Source organism: Saccopteryx bilineata, chromosome 8 (genome assembly GCF_036850765.1).
Source record: "Saccopteryx bilineata isolate mSacBil1 chromosome 8, mSacBil1_pri_phased_curated, whole genome shotgun sequence".
In the NCBI taxonomy this organism is placed as follows: domain Eukaryota; kingdom Metazoa; phylum Chordata; class Mammalia; order Chiroptera; family Emballonuridae; genus Saccopteryx; species Saccopteryx bilineata.
Genome location: NC_089497.1, coordinates 7,367,183 through 7,393,785, shown reverse-complemented (window position 1 = coordinate 7,393,785; position 26,603 = coordinate 7,367,183). Strand labels below are relative to the sequence as shown.

Genomic DNA, 26,603 nt, shown 5'->3' with positions numbered 1-26,603 from the left:
TGGTCCTATTTCTGCTAAACCACACTTACAGTCTTTTTAGAACTTTGAAATTCATGAAATAAAATTTTCAATTTTGTTCTTCAAATAGAATAAAATTCTGATATGTTAGGCAAATTAAACCAGACAAGTGATCTCCATTCATCAAATATTAATGTTATAAAAAAGTTCAACAAAACTTTCTTTAGCGAGGCAAGTTTCAATTATCCTAAAAATGCTAAATAATTCATTATTTATGTGTGAATCTAAAGTGTGTGCGTTATGAAATTACCTGTAAGTCAAAAACAGAAATTTAAGCAGATGACTATTAAATGTAACGTTAACAGGTACGCTGGGCAATAATTCAAAATTTTTATTTAACTTATATAGGCTTAGTTTTTTATTGAGTTAAGTATAAAGGCCCAGTTAATCGACTCATTAGATTGGTCAAGGCAAGACACTGGAACTGGAACAGGGCTTAAAAAGCGGTTGGTCTTTTAGTAGTTCTCTGGTGATCACACCGCACACGCGCACACACACACACACAAACTGTAGAGTCCTCTGCATATAGGGTTCCCCCCAGAACCTTGTACAGTGCACTGTTCACAATCTGAACTATTTTGAAACTATATAAATTGAACATGAGCAAATTAGAGATGTCTGATAAACTCTTATAAAGTACTTGAGAACTGCAGCTGCATTCCCAAAAAGATCAATTCTAAGCTATAAAAAAAGAAAAACTTCATAAAAATCAGAACACATTTAACAGATATCTTCGGGAAAAAATCCAATTCTAACACATTTTGCTACTTTTTCAAATATAACTAAGAAAAAAAGGTTAAGTAGTAATGTTTACATTTTTAAAAAACGATTGAGTGTGGGTTTGGGGGAGAAAAAAATAACTATACAGTATTATTGCACTCCACGAATGTGCAGAATTGCAAAATGGGCCAGCACTGAGAGCTTGTTCTGCACCGAGGTTTCCAAGAGGTACAACGCGCCTGCCGAGAGAGCATCTGGTCTGCACTAACAGCTCGCTGTCTTCAGTGCAGGCCTTCATGATGTCAGGCACGCTGCTCTTGCAAAACTCCCTTCATGCCTGAAAGACACACGCGAAAAACACTGGTTCAAACTCCGTGCTTGGAAAATCAACTCCTTGATAAAAACTGAGAACACCTCTGCTAGGCAAAAACTAACACTTCCCTCTCCATGTTTACACATATCTGCTTATCGGTTCTCTAGTTTGAGCATGTAAAGGGATTTGCATACTCTTAGGAACTAGTTATTTGCAGGGAAGGAGGGAATATGAATATAAACACCCTAGTCCAGGTGGTCTCCGGTTACACGTGAGACAGGGTCTTACTGCACAGAAAGATAAAATACCGTGTTACGACAAACATCTAAGCTGCATTTAATAGGCAAATGTACCTGGTCCAACTTACAAATTCAACCTCAGAACAAACCTACAGAACCTGCTCATTTGTAATCTGGGGACTGCCTGTATATCAGCCTGGCCATTAGAAGTTTATAGTAAAAAAAAAAAAATGATGTTACAAGCCCAATTATTAAGCCTCAACAATAACTTAGTACAACCTTACTTTATTTTGGCAGACCCAAACTCTCTTGATCTCTTCTAAGACGTAAGAAGCTAGATTTTAGGCTTATGGACCAAGAGGCAAAATCTAGGATATTATATAGGTACTTATACAACAAGATAAATTTAATTTCCAAAATTTTCTCATTTATAAAACTCAGAACTTTAGGTATAAACACTAAAATTTGAACTTAATATAATTTCCATGTCATAGTCTTTTGAATAAATAAAAAACATCCATCTGTTAAATCCCAAGTTAGAAACTCAAGTGGTAATACATGTAGTATCTATTATCTTGCTGATTTGTGATAAGGATTAACTGATATCTATCCATAGTTCTTATATATATATTTGTTTAAAGTGCCCTGAAGAAGAAAACAAAAAATACATGAAGTGCCCTCACAGGGGATTGAACCCACAACCTTGGCATATTCAGACAAGGCTCCAACCAACAGAGCTGTCCGGCCAGGCCTAGTTCTTACGTTTTTAAACTACTTACAAAAGAGTTTCAGTGCTGATAGGTGAGGCTAGGATCGATGGTGTGGGATTGAGTCCATGTGCACATTGAGCTTCATCTCGTTGTCAAGAATTTGGACAAGCTGTTGCATGGATGGAAGGTGGCCAGATTCCAGCTTAGACCACACAGGTACATCTATAAAAATAAATGGTACCAGGCCCTTAAATGAAATGATTCTGTAATGAACATTCACTCCACAAACATTTATTTTCTATGTACACAGATGGGGATTCAAACTTGAGCAGAAGAATTAAGCTTCTTGCTCTTAGGGAGTTTACAGTCTAGCATGGGAATAACAAAAGAACTATACAAATAGCTACAAAATCACAACTGTGTACTAAGAATTAAAACTAGATGCCATGAGAGGGAGATGAGAGGCTGGAAAGAGCTGCTGCACTTACTGTTACTAGAAGTAAGAGGTTATAGTTAAGAGTGAGAGATCGCTAAGTACAGGAGAAGGGAGGTGCAAGGGAGGCTGGAAAGGTAGGCAGGGACTAGACTGGGGGTCAGTGAGCTGTCAAGAGACAGATGTGAGTATATATTTTAAGCTCTAAAAGATATATAATCAGTCACAGCTACTCGACTCTCCTGGTAGCCTGAAAGCAGCAACAGGTAATATATAAGTGAATGAGCATGGCTGTGTTCCAATAAAACTTTATTTACAAAACAGGCAGCACGGGATATGGTTTATAAGGCCATGGTCTGCTGAGCCCTAGGCTACATCATGCAGGACCTTTTGGCCATGTTACATGTTTTGGTCTTCACCTTGAGAACAAAGTCAAGACATTTAATGAATTTGAGGCAGTGAAGCAAGATGAAATATGCATGTTTTTAAAAATCCCTGTAAGAAGCTAGATTTTAGGCTTATGGACCAAGAGGCAAAATCTAGGCTATTATATAGGTATTTATACAACAAGATAAATTTAATTTCCAAAATTTTCTCATTTATGAAACTCAGAACTTTAGGTATAAACACTAAAATTGGAACTTAATATAATTTCCATGTCATAAAATAGTCTTTTGATAATTTTAACAATTAAAACTGTAAAAACTATTGTTATTTCATAGGCCATATTTGCCAACCTGTGGTTTAGAGAATGTATCAGAAGGTAAGATAATTGTGGCTTAAAAATATAAATGGAAAGAAAAGACCACTGCAGCTTAGACTAGGTGGTGCCACGAAGAGAAGAGAAGTCGGTTTCTGAGAAAGGTACAAGGTGGACTTGCGAAGACTTGGTGGTCCGTTAGGTATGGAGAGTGAGGAAGAAGAGACGCGACCCTAGGGTTCTGCCATGGGCAACTGGGAAGAATGATAAGGGTGCCATGAATAAATGAGAAATGCCAGGGATGGAGCAAAGTGGAGCATACAGGAATTACAGGAAGCAGAACTGATCACCAGTTTGGGTGTAGGACCTTAAGATTCCTGGGTATATATAGCACCTAGAAAAGAGACCTAGAGCTCCCTAGAGCTATACACTCAGGGGTCATCCACAGATGCTATTTTAAAGCCATGACAGGGACCATATAAAGAGATAACAGCATATTAAGAAAAACAGAAAAGCCTGATGCTCATTATAACTTAATCACTTAAAATTTATCACAGAATGCAAACTATTCGGAACCCACCATTCAAAGTTATCTCAAATGCACCTGTTGACATACACTGGTTCTCAATCATGTTGCTCAAGAAGAAAACCATCATACATGCATAGACCTAAAAGAAAATGATTAAGTACAACAGGCAAAGTCATTTTATAATCAAAACAATGTGGCAACTTAAGACAAAGTAAACTTTTTTTTAAGACACAGTAACCTTTAAATAGCCTCGTTTTTATTTGCTAATTGCTCTTAACTCTAAAAGTTCCTATACAAACTATTACTGCTATTCCATACATTCAGTAACACACAAAGAAAAATGCAACATTAATTCACACAGCTCTATACATGTTGAATAACTTATAAATGATTTTCAAAATGCAGAGATAGAATTTCTAGCCATCTCTAGCCTTAGTATGTTTAACAAAAGAATACCAGCATAAGACGGGTTCATTATACCATTTTTATAATATAATAAATGAATTCACAAGAGATTACTGATGCAACAATCAGTAATCACATAGTCAATACAACCTGTCCAACTTCCAAACAACCATTGTAAGTCAAACTGTGCTCTTTGTATGTGGCCTTCCTCCCCATCCCGTGGAGTACCTAGAACCCCTGCAGTCTCCTAAGTGAGGGGAAGGGAAAGGCCTCATTTGCTCCGTAATGACACCAGTTTAGAGCCACACCTAAGGGTGTGAGCTGGTTGCCAGGGAAGCCAACCAGGTGATTGGAGCCTTGGTCATTTCAGCCTCAGGGAAGAGAAGAGGGGCTGCAGGTAGAATTAGCTGCCAACAGCCAACAACTGATATCTCCACAAAAACCTACACGGAGGGATTGAAGAGCTTCTCAGTTTGGTGAATCGCGCCGTAACAACGCAAGGACAAGCCTGGAGAAGGCATGGAAGCCCCTTCCCACATACTTGCCCCACGCATCTCTTCCAGCTGACTGCTTCTGAATTAGATCCTCTGACAATTACCTAGTCATCTAGGAACTGTTTCTCCAGTTCTGTGAGTCACTAGCAAATTAAACCCACGGAAGAGGCTCCTGAGCTTACAACTGGCTGTGTGTGTGTGTGTGTGTGTGTGTGTTGGTCTTGATTCTTAATCTGTGAAATCTGATGCTACCTCCAGGCAAATAAGTGTAAGAATTGAGTTCAATTCTCAGGCACCCTGCTAATTCCCAATAATTGTTGGTGTGTGGTGGAAATCCTCTGACACACACATACCTTTAAATTGGGTCCCTAAACTAAGGAAAAAAGTAGGTTAGAAAGCACTGGCACATTAAATTACATCATTCAACTTCTAATGTAAACCCTCTGAAAGAAAGACTAGAAGCTCCCTGATGGACTGGGTGTGTGTGTGTGTGTGTGTGTGTGTGTTTTAAGTGACAGGAGGGCAGATAAAGAGACTCCCACATGGGCACCAACTGGGATCCACTGGCAACCCTCGTCTAGGGTTGATACTCGAATCAATCGAGCTATCCTCAGTGCCTGAGGCTGATGCTCAAACCAACTGCAGCTGGCTGTGAGAGCAGGTGGAAATGGGGGGGGGGGGGGGCAGAAGCAGATGGTGGCTTCTCCTGTGTGCCCTGACCAGAGATCAAACCCAGACTCCTGCATGCCAGGCCAATGTTCTGTCCACTGAGCAAACTAGGCAGGGCCCAGAGAGGTTTTAATTTAACAAAATCACCTGACTGCAAGTAGGATAGGGAGAATGTCAATTCAAAATAAAGTATTTCAGAAAAATAAATAAAAATGCCCACCACAAATGAGAGAGAGTTCTCCCTGCCCACCTTCCTGCTGAGCGAGGAAGGCTCTGATTCCAGAGGGCCACCCTGGCATTTGGGAATGTGAGTGCACTCTCAGGGGAACAGTGCACAGGAACTGTCCTGCCAGCCACAGCTGTCCAGTGCATTCCCCTCCACAGCAGATCAACAATTCCAAATGTCTAGAGAAGCAAAATGCACTAAAGATATTTTGAAACCAGTAAAATTAAGAAAAAAACAAAATACTCTCAATAAGCACTTAACTTCCCAATCTTAACCCCATCAAATTTGTGTTTGTTACTAAGAGGGTAGAGACCCACTTCAATTAGAAGCAGCATCTGCGGCCGTTTATCTAGAGGTCCTGCCTGCAAGCAGAGCAGGTGGGTCCCTAGAGGAAGCAGCACAGCCCGGCACCAGCAGCGGAGGCTGTCTGGGCCTTCAAACCGGCGGTCTCATCAAGAGACAAGTAAGAGGAAGGCCCGTTTCTTACGGTGGACGGTAGCCCCTCCTGAAAAAATGACTAAGGAAAACAGATGAAAAGAGATCTAGAAAGACTGTATGCTGCAGAACTCTACACGGAAGACAAACGGAATAGCACACGAGTCTGAAAACTATGCTGTTTCAAGTGATCTGCTGAACAGATTCCCCATGAACAGAGAGTCAAAAGACAAATAAAAAACAGAGTATGTTTAGCTAGAAACAATTCAGTGGGAATCCTGTTTTTAATGTGAATAAACCCATTAATACCCATAAGGGTTGGTTATAAAAGGCCCATATTATGTATATATATTTTGCTAGATATGATTAGGCATAAGAATAGAATCAATATTAGGTTTTAAATTATTTTGTGCCCAGGTTCCACTAAACACCTCCTTATCCTTCAAATAATAAAAAGCTAAGACCTAATCATTCTCACATAAATATAAAAACTAAGGCCAAGGGAGATTAAGTGCCTTGCCCAGAGGCAAAATGTGGTCTGTGTGGAAAAAAATATATGTAAACAAGTAAATCAGCAACAAGTACTTAAAAAAAAAAAGAAAACTTCATTAAAACATTCCTTGACAACCTAAACACAGAGCTGCCAAAGCCCACGCGGCATACAAAGCCCACGCAGCGCACGCACCTTGTTTTCCTGGCCCCACTGCCAGATGGTGGGAGCCTGCATGCCGAAGACGGTGAAAGGGTCCTTGCCAACGATGATCAAGCCTATTAACACTAGTTTGAAGACGGACAGGAAAGATGCTATATGTCTGACAAAAGAAAAGAAAAACTCATCAGAAGCCACGATTTCTCATTTACTCCAGCATTTCATAACCCAAGTGAACGAGTACATTTTGTAGATACCGATTCTAACAGTTTTTAATTTTAACTGGTAAAAAAGATAGTAGCCAGTTTATTATAGTTTTAAAATGTAAAATTTTTATATATTTTAAATAAAAAGTTAACTTATAGGATCTATCTTATATCTATTTTATAGATATGATAGATGGACAGATACATATAGATATATATATATATAGTATTGGCATTTAAAAATATTTTTTTCCTTTCGGCCTAGCGTGCGGAGGACCCGGGTTCGATTCCCGGCCAGGGCACACAGGAGAAGCGCCCATTTGCTTCTCCACCCCTCCGCCGCGCTTTCCTCTCTGTCTCTCTCTTCCCCTCCCGCAGCCGAGGCTCCATTGGAGCAAAAATGGCCTGGGCGCTGGGGATGGCTCTGTGGCCTCTGCCTCAGGCACTAGAGTGGCTCTGGTCGCAACATGGCAACGCCCAGGATGGGCAGAGCATCGCCCCCTGGTGGGCAGAGCGTCGCCCCTGGTGGGCGTGCTGGGTGGATCCCGGTAGGGCGCATGCGGGAGTCTGTCTGACTGTCTCTCCCTGTTTCCAGCTTCAGAAAAATGGGGAAAAAATATATATATATATTTTTTTTTCCTTAAGATTTTATTTATTCATTTTGGGGAGGGGAAGGGAGGGGAGAGGAGGGGAGGGGAGAGGGGAAGTAGCAGGAAGCATCAACCCCCATATGTGCCTTGACCGAGCAAGCCCAGGGTTTTTGAAGCGAGGACCTCAGTGTTCCAGGTCGACACTTTATCCACTGTGCCACCACAGTTCAGGCAAAAAATACTATTATTTTAACAGTATTGAGTTTTATACCATTGGCTAATTATACAAATTTGGGAGTTCATGGTCTATCTCTACAGTCACAATTACAGAAAAAAACATCTTTTGAAGAGTTGTCATCTAGAAAATGATTCTTTTTTCCTTTTTATAGAAAAATTCTTCTGTCTGCTATTTACAACACTGTTCTCTGTACATTATTAAAACCAGCTAAGAAATTATAATAACTAAGGATAGTTAACTGAACCAATTCACTGAAGTTTATACAGTCAGACCATTTCCCTGTAAAGTACTGAAATGTACTCACCTATATATCGGCTGAGGGAGGTAGCTCTCCCCTTCGATGCGGATGTCTGGGTACCGCTGGCTGATGACCCGCATGTACTCCTCAAACACCCGCCTGTACCCTCAGGAAACACTGTGGGGACAAAGGGGCTTCCCTGTAAGTGATGCAGGGTTCCTCTGCAGTTAGACCGTGTCTAAAATGACCAAGACTAACAGTTTCTCAAGAACAGTCACAGATTCATAATGGTGGATGCTGGATGGTGGGGATAAGGAGGTTTTTTACAAAAATTTCACATAAATTTAAGTTACCTCACCCTCAAGTAAGTCCTTCCATGAGGTCAGACTTGGCAGACTTCGGTTACTGCTGGACAACAGCAAACCCCATACCTCCTCCCATGGCAGTGTGTCCTGAGCTCTCCAATCACTGCCTTTCCCAAAAAATCAATGACTACATAAACACTGAAATGAAAGCAATTCTTATTCACCTGAAATAAGGACTTTCAAAACTGGGGCACAAGAAACTCACACCGCAAGGCAGGAGACATGCAACTCCAGTTCCTATTCCCACGCTGCCCTAACTGGGAGCAGCCGCTCCACCACAGGAAGAGGACTCTCAGAGCCCTTCTGGTCTAAAATGGGATTCTACTTTGGAAAGGAAAACAAAGATTGGGAAGAGACTTTTCTGCAATATGATAGCAAGCCACACTATTATTCCAGAAATGAAGTCAACAGCATCCAATCATCTTCACTAAAATCTCTGACCAACTAACCATATGGTCATATGATTGTTACCCCAGCAAGAAAAGGGGAAATACCCACCAGAGTGCACACAGAAGAGAAAAGTAAGTATACCGACTAAAGCAATGGAAGACACAAAGAGATATCTCATATTCATGAATTAGAATTCATGTTGGCCCTGGCAGGTTGGCTCAGTGGTAAAGCGTCAACCCAGCATGTGGATATCCCTGGTTCAATTCCCGGTCAGAACACATATAAGAAACGCCCGTCTGCTTCTTCACCCCTCCACCCCCTCGCTTCTCTCACTTTCTTTCTCTCTCTCTCTCTCTCTTCCCCTCCTGCAGCCATGGCTAAATTGGAGCAAGTTAGCCCTGGGTGCTGAGGATGGCTCCATGGTTTCTGCCTCAGGCACTAAAGATAGCCCTGTTGCCCCAGAAGGGAGAAGCATCGCTTCCTAGTGCGCCTGCAGGATGGGTCCTGGTCAGGGTATAAGCAGGAGTCTGTCTCTCTTCCTCCCCTCTCTCACTGGACAGAAATAAATACATACATACATACATACAGTACACAGGTTCCTTCAATATTAAAACCATGCCCTGCAGGGTAGGTCAGTTAGCTAGAGCATTGTCCTAATACACCAAGGTTGCAGGTTCAGTCCCCAGTCAGGGCATGTATAAGAATCAACCAATGAATGCATAAATAAGTGGATCAAAAAATATCTCTCTCTCAAATCAAATCAAATAAAACAAAACAGAACTACCATTTTGATCTAGGCATCCACTTCTGGGTATGTATCTGAAAGAAATGAAATCACTAACTCAAAGATATACTTGCACTCACATGTTCATTTCAGCATTATTTACAACAGCCAAGGCATGGAAACAACCATGCCTCATCTATCAACAAATGAATGACTAAAGAAGACATGGTACATATAATACAATGAAGTATTATTGAGCCAAAGCAGGGGGGGGGGGGGGATCCTGTCATTTAGAAAACATGGATGGACCCTGACTGCTTTATGCTAAGTAAGTCAGACAAACAAAATTATTATTAGATCTTACTTATTTGTGGAATCTAAGTAAGTTGAACTCATAAACACAGAAAGCAGATTGGTGGTAGCCAGGTGCTGAGGGGTGGGGAAAATGAGGAGATGCTGGTGAAAGGATGCAATCTTCCAGGTTTAAAATGAATAAATTCTGAAGATCAAATGTACAGCATGCTGACCATCATGAACAGTACGGTGCTATCGGGGTGGGTACAGAGGGGAAAGACTGATGGAAGGAGACCGGACCTGGGTGGTGAACACACAGCACAATACACAGGTGACATGTTCTAGAACTGTCTACCTGAAACCTGCATTGTATTAACCAATGTCACCCCAATCAATTCAATTAAAAAAGCTCAATACTGTACTGTATACTCGTAAGTGGCTGAGAATAGACATTATGTGTTCTCACCAAAACAAAGGTAATTATCTGAGTTGGCGGATCTGTGGTAATCCTTTCACAACACCCCTTGGATACGCATTTCAAATCACTGCCTTAAGTCTATACAACTTCTGTTAATCGCACTCAGTAACTGGGAAGGAGGTGGTGCTCCCATACCAACAGAAGACCGTGCAAGCTCAGGGAAGACTGCTAAGCACTTGAAAACACTGAATTCTAAGGTAAGGAACACAGAAACATAAAGCAGTGAAGGTACCACTTGGCACAAAGAAAACATGATCAGCAACTAAGTGACAGTAGAGGGAAACCCTGAGGGCCAGCTGTTTAAATCAGTCTCAAGAGAATACATACTCACCATCACCATCAACCCAAACTAACAGCACCCAGTTTGCATCTGACGGGTGAGACAATCCAAATATTAACAGAGCTCAGTTTAAGAAAATTCACTTTTCACCTGACCGATGATGGCACAGTGGATAGACTTGATCTGGGACAGAGGTCCCAGGTTTGAAACTCCAAGGTCACCAGCTTGAGAGTGAGCTCATCGACATGATCCCCTGGTCGCTGGCTTAAGCCCAAGGTCACTAGGGCAAAGGGTGACTGGCTCGGCTGGAGCCCCGCAGTCAAGGGACATATGAGAAGCAATCAATGAACAACTGAAGTGCCGCAACTACAAGTGATGCGTCTCATGTCTCTTCCTGTCGCTCTCTCTCACTCTCGCAAAAAAAGAAAATTCAGTTTATGAAAAAAAGTGAGAAATTCATGTCTTTACAATGAACACTTCTACATTTAGAAAAATAATTCACAAAAGACTATGTTCCTATCAGGTAAAATTTTTTTTCAAAGTTATTTCTAAATATTTTAAGTATGTCAAAACTAAATAAAAGAATTTATAAATCTCTAAATACCTCATCTTTACTAAACAGTAATCTTATCTTTTATTACTGTTGTTAGATTAATTGAGTATTTTATTTTGCCACAATTGCTTTTTGTTTTGGGGGGAGGGTTTAGATTTTATTTATTCATTTTTATTAGAGAGAGGGGAGAGAGAGAGAGAGAGAGGGAGAGATAGAGAGAGAACAGGTGGAGGAGCAGGAAGCATCAACTCCCATATGTGCCTTGACCAGGCAAGCCCAGGGTTTTGAACCGGCGACCTCAGCATTCCAGGTCGACGCTTTATCCACTGCACCACCACAGGTCAGGCGTTGCCACGATTGCTTTTTAAATTTTTTTTTATTTTTAACGAGAGAGAGAGAGAGAGAGAGAGAGAGAGAGAGAGCGTGCCAGAGCCAGGAAGGGAGCTGAGGACCATCAATTTGTAGTTGCGGCACTTTAGTTGTTCATTGATTGCTTTCTCATATGTGCCTTGATGGGGGGTATTCCAGCCAAACCAGTGACCCCTTGCTCAAGCCAGCAATCTTGGGCTCAAGCCAGCGACCATGGGGTCCTGTCTGTGATCTCATGCTCAAGTCAGCAACCCCCGCACTCAAACCGGTGAGCCTATGCTCAAGCCTGATGAGCCCACACTCAAGCCAACGACCTTGGGGTTTCAAACCTGGGTCCTCAGTGTCCCAGGTTGATGTTCTATCCACTAGACCACCATTCGATCAGGCCACAATTGCTTTCTTATAAGAAAATTTTAATGATGCTTGTATTATAAAAATAATCTAGACTACCTATGTACCTATCTACCTTGAAACCAAGAAATGCCACCTCATTTCAATGACTAAGTTTGCAGTGGTGTTTATAATGGAGTTGATTATCTAAAATGATAGTATCTAACTTCTAATGTAATTTTTTCGGAACTAGAGGCCTCATTGAGTTGAAACTTCTTTTTTTTAATAGATGAACAGAAAAACACAAAGCCTAGAGAGATCAAATGACTTTTCCATGGTTATATATCCATATATCATTTATTAATTCACTCAAATATTTACTGAATGCCTACTAATTATCAAGAATTATATTAGGCAGTGGGTATGTAGCGGTGAGTGACTCAGTTGGGGCTGAGACAAGAATACAAACGTCGCGCCTGACCAAGCGGTGGCACCATGAATAGAGTGTCGGACGGGGATGCAGAGGACCCAGGTTCGAAACCCCAAGGTCACCGGCTTGAGTGTGGTATCATAGACCTGACCCCATGATTGCTGGCTAGAACCCAAAGGTCTCTGGCTTGAAGCCCAAGGTTGCCGACTTGAGCAAGGGGTCACTCACTCTGCTGTAGCCCCCTAGTCAAGGCACATATGAGAAAGCAATCAATGAACTTAGGTACCACAACGAAGAATTGATGCTTCTCATCTCTTTCTTTTCCCGTATGTCTGTCCCCATCTGTCCCTCTCTCTGTCAAAAAAAAAAAAAGAATACAAACATCGTAACATGAGCTCCAAGGCCCCTTCCACTAAACCTCAATAGAACAATTAGATAATGCAAGAGTTATCCCTCCTTCCCTGTGTGCAGGAAGCCCTTCCTCTCTGTCCACAATGCCACACAGCTGGCCTCCTGGTGCAGAGCTCTTGGAGGTTCTTCCCTAATGAAGATATAGGTTCTCCCTCAAGGAGCTGCAAGCCTGTGGATCCCAACAAGTCCCTCCCATATGCTCTGGGAGTTCCAATCCTTCACCAACAGAAGCCCTGCGCGCCCCACGAGAGAGCTGTGTCTGTGCAGACGACACTACTGGTGGGATCTTCCCAGGCTCCTGCTTTTCTGACTACCCTGGATTCTTTCTGTCCCATGTCTTCAGTTTAGTCTCAGATCTTTGCACCAAACTCCAAATAGAACTGGACCATAACCTTGAAATCCAAAAATGACTTTAAAACTGTACCTTTCTTACTTCTGAAAAATGAAGCAGTTTACCAAAGAAACATATTTTTAAACATATAAATAAACTTCTCTATATTTGCCCCCAGAATTGTAAAGAAAACCCAAGAAACTTTTTTCCCTATATAATTGTTTTCCTCAAAACAATTTTTCTGTTTTGAAACAACCAAACTGCTGACAGAAAACAAAACATACGTAGTGTTTATGACTGACGTGAAAGGCACTCACAGCGGGCAGGGAGCCAGCACTCACTCCGCCTCCACCTCCACCTCCACCTCCCCTCCACACCCAGCTCTTCCCAGTCACTCCGTCCCTTCTGGGCCAGGGAGTAAACTATGACTGTGTATAGGCCAACAATCGGTATCTCAACACCATAAGAAGATGCTGCAGCAGCTGCCCTTCCTTCTGCCTGGGGAGCGGAGGTCCTTAAGCAGATTTAAACTCTGAAAAGAAATCTTAATTGTAAGTCCTAAGCACTTTGCAAATCTTTCTGGTAATACAGAAATATCTTAACTATGGCATCAACTTTTGCAATTGCTCAATTTAAAATATTTTTCGGAAAAACAATTTTTTTCGAGCAGCTCCAGCTGTGGACCCGCTTGGCCCAGAGTGACCACAGGCTGTCGCGGAAACAGCAAACAGCAAGACGGAGGATCAGCACGAGGAGGAGAAGGCGCAAGGCCCACAGAGACAGAGAAGCTGCGTTAGAACAAGCGGCCCCTACTGCTGGTGCCCAGAATCTGGTCAAAGCACTGTCATCACGCAAATGACCTTAATGGGTTTAACGGGGAAGAATATTATCCCTAGATGACAGCTCCTGTTCCTGATCTTCCCAGCCTATGTCCCATCACACTCTGCACGCTGGAATTGCCCCTTCTCAGAAACTTCTAGTAAGAATACTCTTCTGTGTGCTGGGAGGAGCGATAAGCCCCACCACCTAGCCACTAAGTTAAAATATATATATTATTTTTTCCACATAATATTTTTCTAAAAGAACTTGCATATAAATTAGATGATCTATGTGTAACAAATAGAAAGGAAATTTAGGAAATATAGAAATACCTTGGCCTATCTGGACGGTACTTTAATCAACTGAGCTACATAGACATATGAACTGGGATTTTAAAAAGTGATTATCTCGCCCTGGCTGGTTAGCTCATTCCGTTAGAGTGTTGACCAAAAACAAGGTTGCGGGTTCAATCCCTAGTCAGGGTACAAACAGGAAGCGACCAATGAATGCACAACCAAGTGGAACAACAAATAAATACTTTACTCCCTCTCTTCCTTCTCCATCTCTCTAAAATCAGTAAGTTAAAAAAATTATAAAAAGTGATTATCTTCCCACAGGTGAACATTTAACACCCAAGCTATTGTGGGTCGAGGGTAATGAGACCTTTCCTAGGTCTAAAAAGAGGAAATACGTCAACCTTCAGAGAAGAGAGAAAAATGAAGTACATTTTTTAGAAGATCTTATCTACTGATTTTAAAGAAAGGCGAGAAAGAGAGAAAGGGGGGAGGAGCAGAAAGCGTCAACTCGTGCCTGCTTCTTGTAAATGCCCTGCCTGGACAAGCCTGAGGCTGGAACTGGTGACCTCAGGGCTCCAGGTCCACGCTCCTCCCGCTGCGCCACCACAGGTCCGGTGGAAAATGAAGTGCATTTCGTGGAGAAAAGTACTGCTCTGAACCAGAGAGCGAGTGGAGGAAGCCTTCTCAGACCTTCCAGGTGTCTACCTTCAGCTTGTCCTGAGGCGCAGGCTGCCCCCTGCCTTTGGGTTCTAACACTAATCTTTGGTCATTTAAAAATGCATTTCTTTTAAAAAAAAATTTTTTTTTATTTATTCATTTTAGAGAGGAGAGGGAGAGACAGAGAGAGAGAAGGGGGGAGGAGCTGGAAGCATCAACTCCCATATGTGCCTTGACCAGGCAAGCCCAGGGTTTCGAACCGGCGACCTCAGCATTTCCAGGTCAACACTTTACCCACTGCACCACCACAGGTCAGGCTTAAAAATGCATTTCTAAGTGCACTGGTCAAACCAGTTCAAATAGGTTACTGTTACTTGCATCCCAAGAATTTCAACTGATACTTCCCCCATGCTGTACCAAAATATCAGGAAGATGTTTGTAAGTACTGTGACTTCTAACTGTCTACAACAGGGATCGGTCTGAAAGCTCACCAGTCATCGAGAACGGTGTTTTTCTTTGTAATCTTTACTCCTTGTTCTCTTTAGTAGATGAAGTAGGAAGAGACATTTGTCTGGTGTATCACCAGCTCTAAGTGTTTTTTGCAATGAATTCTGTCTGAATAAGGTGCTATACAAACCATATAAGAAACAAGAGCTTAAAGGAGTAAATAATAAACTAATCTGATAAATGCTTTTTTAAAAAATCACAAAAAGGAGTGCTCACGTACAACAAAATATTATTTTCATAACCAAAAAGCTATTTTCATTTTTTTTAAAAGCTGAAAGTCAGAGTAAAGTTTCAAGGTTTATTCACCATTATTTCCCCACTTATAAGACTCACCCTTTTTGAAAAATTTGGCATCTAAAAACTGGGTGCATCTTACACAGTGGTTGTGGCATTTCTCAGTGGTAGTCAACCTGGTCCCTACCGCCCAAGAGTGGCGTTCCAGCTTTCATGGTGGGTGGTAGCGAAGCAACCAAAGTATAAATAAAAAGATAGATTTAACTATAGTAAATTGTTTTATAAAGATTTATTCTGCCAAACAGCAAAAATTTGACATAAAGTACTTGGTAAGTAATTATTATTATATGCTTTAACTTGCTGTAACTCTGCTTTATAAATTTTATAAAGTAAAGTTACTTCCCTACTTTATAAATCACTATTACTGTGGTACTGGTGGGCAGTTAGAAAATGTTACTACTAACAGAGATACAAAAGTGGGCAGTAGGTATAAAAAGGTTGACTACCCCTGCCATAGATGGAACTGAGGACAAGGCAATCTATGAAGACAGTGATTTGTCATCAGACACAGGTGAGAACAAGCTAATGGATGGGAGTTTTGACAGTGACAAGGAATTGTATGAATTTTATGATGAATAAAACTTGAGTTCAATAACTTTATATAATACTTTTTTCTTTTTCAGAAATCAGGCCCCAAAACTAAGGTGCATCTTATACGTGGGAGCGTCTTATACATAGGGAAATATGGTAAGTCCACAGTAACTAACATGATCTCTACCACTCACGATTTCTCAGATTTCTTCAATTCATCTTGATCATTATCAACATCCAAATCAGTCTCAGGTCTTTATTTTCTTGCCTCTCTCTACACCATGAAAACAAAGGCTGAGCAGCTGTAAATTTAAATAAACTCTGTTCTTGAAGTAGTAGTAGCCTACACTTCTTAAAACTCCAGTTACAATTTGGTTGTTCTAAAAATATAGCAGTGGATTGTTAAAGTAATAAAAATTGGAAAGTTCTGCTATATGCTGTTTATGTTTTAAAATCTTTACCTACTATTCTTGGTAAATTAATTGTCACATATTCAAATAAGTATTAATTGTAGAATTTAAACTAAAACAACTAACCACTATAGATCTGATTACATGTTAAATCAGATATATGGAGAAATTATAGCATGCAAACATCATGCCAAACAGTACCTGTGAGAATATATTTACACATAAGATACATTTACACATAAAAATCACAAAGGAAAATGTGAGAAGGAAACTTTAAGTTCTGATTAGAGAACTTCCTTATGTTCAATGTTTAAACGTCCAAATAAGCAGGATAAATTCTTTCCCCAGATAAGAGATTAGTGTCATCATACTTACCCAACTGTATTGCTCAATCAGTTAGCATAATAAACCAAACACTCAGGTATAGAAAGTGATGCTGCGCCATTCCTGAAGGCTTGGTCAGGAGCCCTGTCAGTCTTGCACAAGCCAGTACTGAATGGATCCTTACTGGGAAAAACGCATGGGTGCGCTCTCCCTCCGGGGGGCCTGCCTGCTCGTCCCCTTCCTCTGCTTCCCTCTCCCGCACGCATCTCCAAACTCGAAGGGTCTTCCACTTGCAACCAGGGGCAATGGGCAGCCAGCACAACGCTCACTGGGGCCTACCCCTTGGACCTGTCCCCAAGGCCCCCTTCTCTGACTGCCCAGACAGCCCAAGCAGCCCGCCTAGACCTCCTGCTGCTTTTTCTATCCGAAACCCTTCCTGGTTTCACTGTCCCTGCTTTAATAAAAGTACTTTCAAACAAAGAAAAGTTTAAATTTAAAAACATGAAGGTAGAGTAGGAAAATTGTTTTATTTTGCAGGCTTGATCTTTCTCCCTTCAGTTCCATTTGTGTGTTTGCTGCTTTTCTGTTCTATTAGCAATTATAGAAGTGGTACAATGAACAGAAAATCTACTGTTATGAGTTAAGAGTACTTACATGAAATATAAGGGACAAAAGCAATTGAAAGGAAGGTAAAAAATAGTTCTCTCCTTTGGAACAGTGGTCATTAATAAAAGACTGCATTTTACAGCACTCAAATTCCAAACAGAATTAAATTTTTTTCACATATTTATCACCGATTGTCTTACCTTTCTCTCCTTTCCCAAACACAATCTTGCAAATGAATATCCAAGACAGTTTACCAAAACCAGAAACCCAATACTCACCTTACTACAGACAGATCAATCTCTGGGGGAAAAGGCAACAAATAAGCTCAATTAACCCATATTTGGTAGGGCTACTAATAAAGGTATTTCTCATCTCATATTAAAAGAGAATCTAAAATACTTCTGTATGTAACATGCTTAGGGTGACTGCAAAAGAAAACTCTTATTAGACTTCTGGGATAAGTTTGTTCCTAAACCAAAAAAAGAAAGTAAGTATTAAAAGTTCAACTGCCTGACCTGTGGTGGCACAATGTATAAGGCTTCAACTTGGAATGCTGAGGTTGCCTGTTCGAAACCTGGGCTTGCCTGGTTCAAGGAACAAATGAAAAGCAACTACTATGAGGTGATGCTTCCCGATCCTAACCCCCTTCTCTCTCTCTCTCTTCTTCCTCTCTAAAATTAATTTTAAAATAAAGTTCAACTGCAGTACTTAAGATTAAAGGTTTAATATGAAGGACTGAATGCTCTTCCCTACATCTGTTTGACGCATTTTAATTTAAAAAAAATTTTTTTCTATTAACTGAGAAGTGGGAGGCAGGGAGGTAGAGAGTCGGACTCTGGCACGCACCAGACCGGGATCCACCCAACAAGCCCACTAGGAGGCGATGCTCTGCCCCTCTGGGGCCCTTGCCCTGTTGCTCAGCAACAAGCTAGTTTAGCACCTGAGGGGAGGCCATGAAGCCACCTCAATGTCTGGGGCCAGCAGCCAGCCTGGGGCCAACTCATCAAACGAGCCATGGCTGAGGGAGAAGGAAAGAGAGAAAGAGACGGGGTGGAGGGAGAGGTGAAGAAGCAGATGGTGGCTTCTCCTGTGTGCCCTGACCAGGAATCGAACCCACCAACAGGCTAGGGCCGTGTGATGCATTTTAAATACGTCATGAATATCCTTAGTGGAAGGTATACTTGTTATTTTGACAAGTACTCCAATACAAGAAACTGTAAAAGAGTATTTTGTGAAAAGCACGAGTGAAACCAAGAGCTATAAAAGTAGAAAATAAGAAAATTACAAAATTTGGAAACTGCAGTCTTTTTAAAACTACTTAAATCCCAAACTATCACATTTAAACCCTAACAATATTGAAATGTTTACAGGTTAGTAATATCACTGCCAGCTTCTAATTTAAAAAAAGGGGGCGGGGCCCTGGCCGGTTGGCTCAGTGGTAGAGCGTCGGCCTAGCGTGCGGAGGACCCGGGTTCGATTCCGGCCAGGGCACACAGGAGAAGCGCCCATTTGCTTCTCCACCCCTCCGCCGCGCTTTCCTCTCTGTCTCTCTCGTCCCCTCCCGCAGCCAAGGCTCCATTGGAGCAAAGATGGCCTGGGCGCTGGGGATGGCTCTGTGGCCTCTGCCTCAGGCGCTAGAGTGGCTCTGGTCGCAACATGGCGACGCCCAGGAGGGGCAGAGCATCGCCCCCTGGTGGGCAGAGCATAGCCCCTGGTGGGCGTGCCGGGTGGATCCCGGTCGGGGGCATGCGGGAGTCTGTCTGACTGTCTCTCCCTGTTTCCAGCTTCAGAAAAATGAAAATAAAAAAGGGGGGGGGGGTGGGAATCATAAAGGTTGAGCCATAACACCAAAGGGGATAAATGCTCGGCACATAATAAACAGTTTTAATTCATTTTTTTTTTATTGAAAATAAAAATCACAAGATGTTTAGTTTTCACTCTAAAAGTCTCACCATCTTCTTTTCTGACTGTTAAAGGTTAGCTGATTTTTTAAAATTTGATTAGTCTTTATAGATTAAGCAGAAAGCTACTTATATAGAATAAAAAGCCTAACTTTTAGTACACTCATGTTAATATAGCACGAGATCTGAAAGAGCTGATTTTAAATGCATTTTGGTACTAATCTGACTATCCTACCCTAAAAGAAAAGTCACCTTTTGCAATACAGCATTCTAATTTCTGCGATTTTACAATTTTCATTTTTTTAAAAATCTGAGCCTTTCGGACCTTCCCCAACCCCACTTTTATTATAATGCATTACAGCTCAGCTTCCAACACTGTACTAGGTAACAACAAAACCACTGACCACGTCAACTGCCGGGGTGTTTTGCTTACTTGTTTGTTTCTATTTTTCGGAATGGACAGGAGGAAATCTGAAAGGCGGAACGAGACGCAGGGCAGGCAACTCTGGGGAGGAGACGCAGTCGTCCCCGGAGCGAACGGAAGAGCAACGTACTCTCTTTTTTTCCAAAGACACTTTGGAAATTGCACACCGAGAGCCTGGGGCTGTGGGGGCCCCTTCTCCCTCCTCCCACACCCCCACGCCCCGGCAGGCAGGTCCCGGCCGGCCAACGAGGCGGCTGTCACTCGCGGGTCCCCTCCCACGCCCCGCGTTCACCTTCACTCCCGCGGGCAGCGAGGCCGAGGCCGCCAGGCACACCGCTGGCACCGGCGGGGGGAGCGGTCTGGGAGGCGCGGGGCAGCCATGGCGTGACACCGACAAGTGTCCCCACGTCCTCGCCTAACGGGGCTCAGCCTTCTCGCGCCCTCCCTTTCCCGATTCCCGCCATCGTTCTAGGCACCAAATAAAGCCGTGAGCAGCTGTGCTGGAGCACAGGGACCGAACAGTGTGGACAGGGGACGGGCGGCCGGGCCGCTGGCACTGCGCTTCCGGGCCCGGGGCGGTGCAGCCCGCTAGGCCGCGGAGCCGGGGCCTCGCTTAGCGGGGCGGACGCGGTGAGGCGGGCGCGGCGCAGGCACGCACTCACCAGATCTGGAACTTGAGCAGCGGCCCCGTGGCGTACTGCATCTTCAGTCTCTTGCTCGGCGCACCGCCTAGGTTGGCGGAGGCATCGCTCCGGACCAACGCCGACGCCGCCACCAGGAGCAGTAGCACGAGCCTCATCTTCTCCCAGCCAGCCACCTCCGCCGCACTCACAGCCGGACTGCAGCCAGCCCGAGGCCGACCGGGGAGCCCAGAGCTGCCGCCCAGCGCGCAGGCGCGATCGGCCAAGGTTGGGGGAGGGAGGCCGGAATGTGCCTGATCGCGCCTGCGCAGCCCGGCGCCTGCGCGTGCTTCCGGAGCGGAATGACCTGTTCACTGTCCTGACCCACCATCTTGGGTGTGTGAGGGGACACTGGACTGGAGGGAGAGGCCGGGAGGAGAAGGAGCAGCTGGTGGAGTGTCAGAGCAGACGGTGAATTGCAGCTCCCGCCACACCTGGGTTCCGCGTACCGTTTCATTAATTCAGACCTTTATCTGCCTGAGACGCAGGAACACCTACTGAACAGCTCCAGGTGTGGGAGAGCAAAGAGAAAGCCCACGCCCTGGTGGCTGGAATGCGTAATTCTTTTGGGGTGCCTTGCGGTGGACTTTCATTTGATCTTATAATACTGCTCTCTCGTAAAAGAATTAAAAAAAAAAAAAACCTTTGGAAATTTTCAATGGTATGCAAGAACAATAATTCTCTATTAGTGACCTTTAACAATTACTGGCGTTTTGACTTTTTTTTTTTTAAAGCTGGAAACGGGGAGGCAGACAGACTCCCGCATGAGCCCAACCAGGATCCACCCGGCACGCCCACCAGGGGGCGATTCTCTGCCCATCTTGGGCGTTGCTCTGTTGCGACCAGAGCCACTCTAGCACCTGAGGCAGAGGTCATGGGGCCATCTTTTGCTCCAATGGAGCCACAGCTGCGGAAGAGGAAGAGAGAGACAGAGAGGAAGGAGAGGGGGAGGGGTGGAGAAGCAGATGGGCCCCTCTCCTGTGTGCCCTGGCCCGGAATCGAACCCAGGACTCCTGCACTCCAGGCCGACACTCTACCACTGAGCCAACTAGCCAGGGCCACGTTTTGACTATTTTGATTGTCTCTAGCTCTAACCACTTCTCCCCCTAGGGAAGCAAATATCAGACTTCTCATCATTTTGTCCATAAATGTTTAAGCATGTACTTCTAAAAAATAACTTATTTAAAGACGAATTGACCAGCCTGACCAGGCGGTGGCGCAGTGGATAGAGCGTTGGACTGGGATGCAGAGGACCCGGGTTCGAGACCCTGAGGTCGCCAGCTTGAGTGCAGGCTCATCTGGTTTGAGGAAAAGCCCACCAGCTTGACCCAAGGTCGCTGGCTCCAGCAAGGGGTTACTCGGTCTGCTGAAGGCCCACGGTCAAGGCACGTATGAGAAAGCAATCAATGAACAACTAAGGTGTTTCAACGTGCAATGAAAAACTAATGATTGATGCTTCTCATCTCTCTTCATTCCTGTCTGTCCCTGTCTGTCCCTCTCTCTGACTCACTCTCTGTCTCTGTAAAAAATAAATAAATAAATAAAGACAAGTTGACCACAATACCACTACCCGACCAGGTGGTGGCACAGTGGATAGATTGTTGGACTGGGATGCGGAAGGACCCAGGTTCGAGACCCCGAGGTCGCCAGCTTGAGCGTGGGCTCATCTGGCTTGAGCAAAGAGCTCACCAGCTTGGACCCAAGGTCGCTGGCTCCAGCAGGGGGTTACTCGGTCTGCTGAAGGCCCACGGTCAAGGCACATGTGAGAAAGCAATCAATGAACAACTAAGAAGTCGCAACGCACAATGAGAAAGTGATGATTGATGCTTCTCATCTCTCTCGGTTCCTGTCTGTCTGTCCCTGTCTATCTGCCTCTGTAAAAAAAAAAAAAAAAGGCATTGCTTAACATCAAATATCCAGTCAGTGTTCAGATTTCTTCTGTTTTAGTAAATATTTATTTTTCCATTGTTCATTTATTCAAATCAGCATCAAAATGAAATTATTGGCATTAGTTGGTAGGTCTCTTGGTTCTCTCAAAGCCCTTAAAGCCAAGAATACATCAGGAATTGAAAAGTTTCCTTTACTATTCATCGTGGCAAAAAAGAACATATACCCTGGGGAACCAAGAGGAATATCAGTAACAGGGTATTGAAAAGATTATTATGGTATCTGGGCTTTGATTGGATGATTTGGGAAGACTGTTGGGGGTGGCAATGGAAAAATTGGTCATTCCTTTAAAATCAAGTCTCAGTGTCTATAAATATCAGTAATTCTGGTTTAGCCCAGGTATTGCAATCATAAAATACATCATATATGAGTTGGAGAAACAGTTGAATAGGATGTTCTCAATAAATGTATGTCCATAGTTCCTTTCATATCTAATAGCTCAAATGCAATACATGATCAAGTCTTTTTTTTCCTAATTTAAGGATGCAGTACAAGTCTGAAAACATTTCACAACAGTTCATTTCAGCTCATTTAAGCTTCAGAGACTATTATAAATCTTAGCTATCCTATCCTAAAGCAATAGGAACTGCAAAACCATATCTTAATGTCAATGAGAATGACCCTTTTGGAGTAGGAGAAAGGAAACAGATAAAAGTTAATGTATTTAAACTCACACACACCTACCCCAGGCCTGACCTGCAGTGGCACAGTGGATAAAACATCAACCTGGAACACTGAGGTTGCTGGTTTGAAACCCTGGGCTTGCCTGGTCAAGGCACATATGCGAGTTGATGTGTCTTGCTCCTCTCCCCTTCTCTCTTTCTTCTCTCTAAAATGAATTTTAAAAAAATAAACAGCATAAGCAAGGAGATAATTTGTGGATACAATTTTTTAATTAAAAATTTACCAGAAATTCTTTGCAATAGTGAATTAGAGGAGAAATATATTTCAATAGAATTTAATAAAATTCACCTTACTAATCGTAAAATTTCTCGGCAAACATCAAAGAAAATTAGTTTGATAAAAGGTATATAACAAAAAGTGCAAACATAATACATAATTTAAACCGTAAGAATATCAGGAGTGCTGTCCTGATACGCCAAGGTTGCAGGTTCAATCCCCAGTCAGGGCACAGACAAAAATCAATCAATGAATGTATAAATAAGTGGAACAACAAATCAATGCCTCTCCCCCTACCCCTCTCTGTTTCTCTAAAATCAATCAATTTTTAAAAATTAGAAGAGAATAAATCTTATTATATATATAATATATATATATATATCTCAGGAAATTCCATTTCAGTCAGAATCAGGTCAAGTATGCCCACTCTCACTGCTCCTATTCAGCATTGCGCTGAATTTTATAATTGCAAACTATATCTAGAAAATTTAGTAAGACAAAAATAAATAAATAAATAAATAAATAAGAAGTAGTAAAATATGTGGGGGCTACAAAGAAAGAAGCAAAACTGTTATTGTTTGCAAACAATATTATTATGCACATAGAGCGCCACAAAGAATCTACCAACTTTGAGTATAGCAAGGTTGCTAGATATAAACTCAGTTTGCAAATGTCAACCGTTATCTTTCATGAGTAATCAAAAAATGTAATTTTTAAAAGCTATCCCTTACAAATATTTCCTAGAATAAATCTAAAATGAAATGTGCAAAACCTTTCCAACATACACACACACACTTTTCTTCCTCACGCTTCAAGGCTAATGTCCTGTTTTTTCAGGGAGGTCTCTCCTCCCTGCACTGTATCCGTAAAGCACTCAGCACTGACCTCACCATACTTCACTGCAATCACTTAAGACTATTTGAGCCACTTCTGCTCTTAGCTGAGCTTGGTAAGGGCAGGAACTGTTATTCATCCTCGTAGCTCAGGTGACCATAGAGTTCTTGCAATAATAACAATGAGAATACAATAATAATAGGAACAAATAATATCAGCTACTATTTATCAAATGCCAACTGTATACAGGTGCTGACAAAAACTTAACACATATGTGTTTATTCATTTATTAAGTAAAAGTGACAAAGGTTTCAATGTATGCATGTCAAGGATGGTTTTGCGTTTCTTTTAGAAAATTAAATTTAATGGGATGACACTGGTCAATAAAAGTATATAGGTTTCAGGTGAATGTTTCTAAAGAATTTGAACTGTTGATTGTGTTGTGTGCACATCACCCAAAGTCAGATCATTTTCCGTCACCATATATTTGTCCCTCTTTACTCCCTTCCCCCCATCCTCTCCCCCACATATCCCTCCTCCTGGTAACCACTTCACTTTTATCTTTGTCCATAGGTCCCATTTTCATATCCCACCTATGTGTGAAATCATATAGTTCTTAGCTTTTTCTGGTTTACTTACTTCACTTAGTATAATGTTCTCAAGGTCCATCCATGTTGTTGTAAATGGCAATATAGTGTCATTTCTTATGGCTGAGTAGTATGCCATTGTATGTATGTACCACCTCTTCTTTATCCAATCCTCTATCAAGGGACACTTTGGTTTTTTCCATGTCTTGGCCACTGTGAATAATGCTCAATGAACATGGGTGTGCATGTGTCTTTGCTTACCAGTGTTTCTGAGTTTTGGGGGTAGATACCCAGTAGAGGGATTGCTGGGTCATATACTAGTTTGTAAGGCCAGTGGCTGTGGCCATGCAGGTTCACATTGAATTCCGGCAGGCGGTAAAAAAACAACTGTGTAGCCAGAGGATGGTGAGCCATTCCGTTATTAGAGTCTCGCAATGGCAGATGAACAAGCAGGTAGGGAAAACCGCCTCTCTCTCAGGGCTGATGAGCAAAAACAGGCCTGGGGGTGGCGAAACCCCTTCTCTGGAAAACAAAAGCAAACATGGCCCCTCCCAGTGGCAGTAGGCAATCCACAATCTACAATCTGCCACCCTGAGGGCAAGCACCTGCAGCATAGATTATACACACGTGGTGCTGCCCTGTACTCATACACCAATCCGGCAAAGTACAAACGAGTAAGCTTAACACACTTGTTTGCCCAACATTCCACCCCTTTAGGGTTGCTCGCTTCACAATCTATGCGACAGGTATCTTCTGCAGTGGTCCCTGTGCAAGGAGCAAGATACATTACATAAACAAACAGATGACACTCACAGCACAAGTTATATAATAACAATAATTACAAAGGTAATTATTGTTACTTTCTTAATGTCTCCCTGAGCACTCTGCCCAAAGCACTAACTGGAGGCCCATCACTGTTCCGGAGGGCATAATGCCATCCACCCCCCCCCCTGTCCCACAGTTGCAGCAACCAGGCTGCCAGGGACTCAGTGGGTCTGCCTGAACTGCACCCTCAATTCCATCAGCTCTGCCTGGGTGTAGGGCCGTGATGGCGAACTTTTTTATAAAAACCATCCACTTTTGCAGTGCTGGTCAACCTCGTCCCTCCCGCCCACTAGTGGGCATTCCAGCTCTCATGGTGGGCAGTAGCAGAGCAATGGTGCCATGATTGACCCCGATTGACCCACCGTGAAAGCTGGAACGCCCATTAGTGGGCGGGAGGGACCAGGTTGACCAGCATTGCAGAAGTGGGCAGTTTTTATAAAAAGGTTCGCCATCACAGGTGTAAGGCCAGACGATAGAGTGCTCTACTACTTGGGGATGGGGTCATGCCTGCCCCTGAGGGACTCTTGGCTGCTGGGTCTTTACCTTCTGGGCAATCACCAGCCAGGCTCTGAGTCTGCGGATGGCAATTTCAGCCCAAGCCTCCCCCTCAGAAGAGGAGGAGTCAGAAACGCCTGCTCCTGCTGACTCAGCGCTCCACTGGCATGAATGCAGCTCTGTCTTCTGTGCCCAGTTCAGCTCCTGCAGCTGCCAGCTCTTGGCCTGAAGCTGAGATTCAAGCTCTTGAACCCACAGTTGTTTCTCCAACAGCTATCGCTGCCAATGTGCCTCTTCCAGGCCAAACTGCAGCTTGTGAACCTGTAACTCCTTCTCCAGAGACCATTCCAGTTCATGCTATTGCTGGTGATGAGTCTCTTCTCGCAGGGCCATAAAAAACACCCAGCCCACAGATCCCAGAAGGACAAACAAGAGGAACCATACACTGGAGAACAATGACCACTCCTCTTTCCCACCCTTCAAGGCTATTGGAAGCTCCATACCAATCTGATCCGAAGCCTGCTGGCTGCACCACATGTAACAATGGCTGTGGCCGTGCAGGTTCACATTGAATTTAGGCAGATGGTAAAGGACCTGTAGAATTGGAGGGTGGTGGCCATTCTATTTATTAGAGTCTCACAACGGTGGATGAGTAAGCAGGGAGGGAAAACCGCTTCCCTCTCTCAGGGCTGACAAACAGGTCCGAGGAAAAAAACCCTTCTCCCACACACAATAGCAAAAATGGCCCCTCCCAATTGCAGAGGCAATCCACAATTTATAATCTGCCGCCCTGAGGGCA

The 26,603-nt window shown here is 43.1% G+C and overlaps 1 protein-coding gene across 1 annotated transcript; it reads right to left on the bottom strand.

Moving 5' to 3' along the window:
• Positions 1 to 334: 334 nt before the first annotated feature.
• Positions 335 to 20,426, bottom strand: SELENOT (selenoprotein T). Its single transcript, XM_066240842.1, has 6 exons — positions 20,199 to 20,426; positions 7,879 to 7,989; positions 6,577 to 6,703; positions 3,714 to 3,801; positions 2,070 to 2,222; positions 335 to 1,075 (listed from the first exon to the last, which is right to left on the bottom strand). The coding sequence occupies exons 1-5, from the start codon at positions 20,333 to 20,335 to the stop codon at positions 2,098 to 2,100; spliced, it is 588 nt and encodes a 195-aa protein (XP_066096939.1). The 5' UTR covers positions 20,336 to 20,426; the 3' UTR covers positions 335 to 1,075; positions 2,070 to 2,097.
• Positions 20,427 to 26,603: the final 6,177 nt, after the last annotated feature.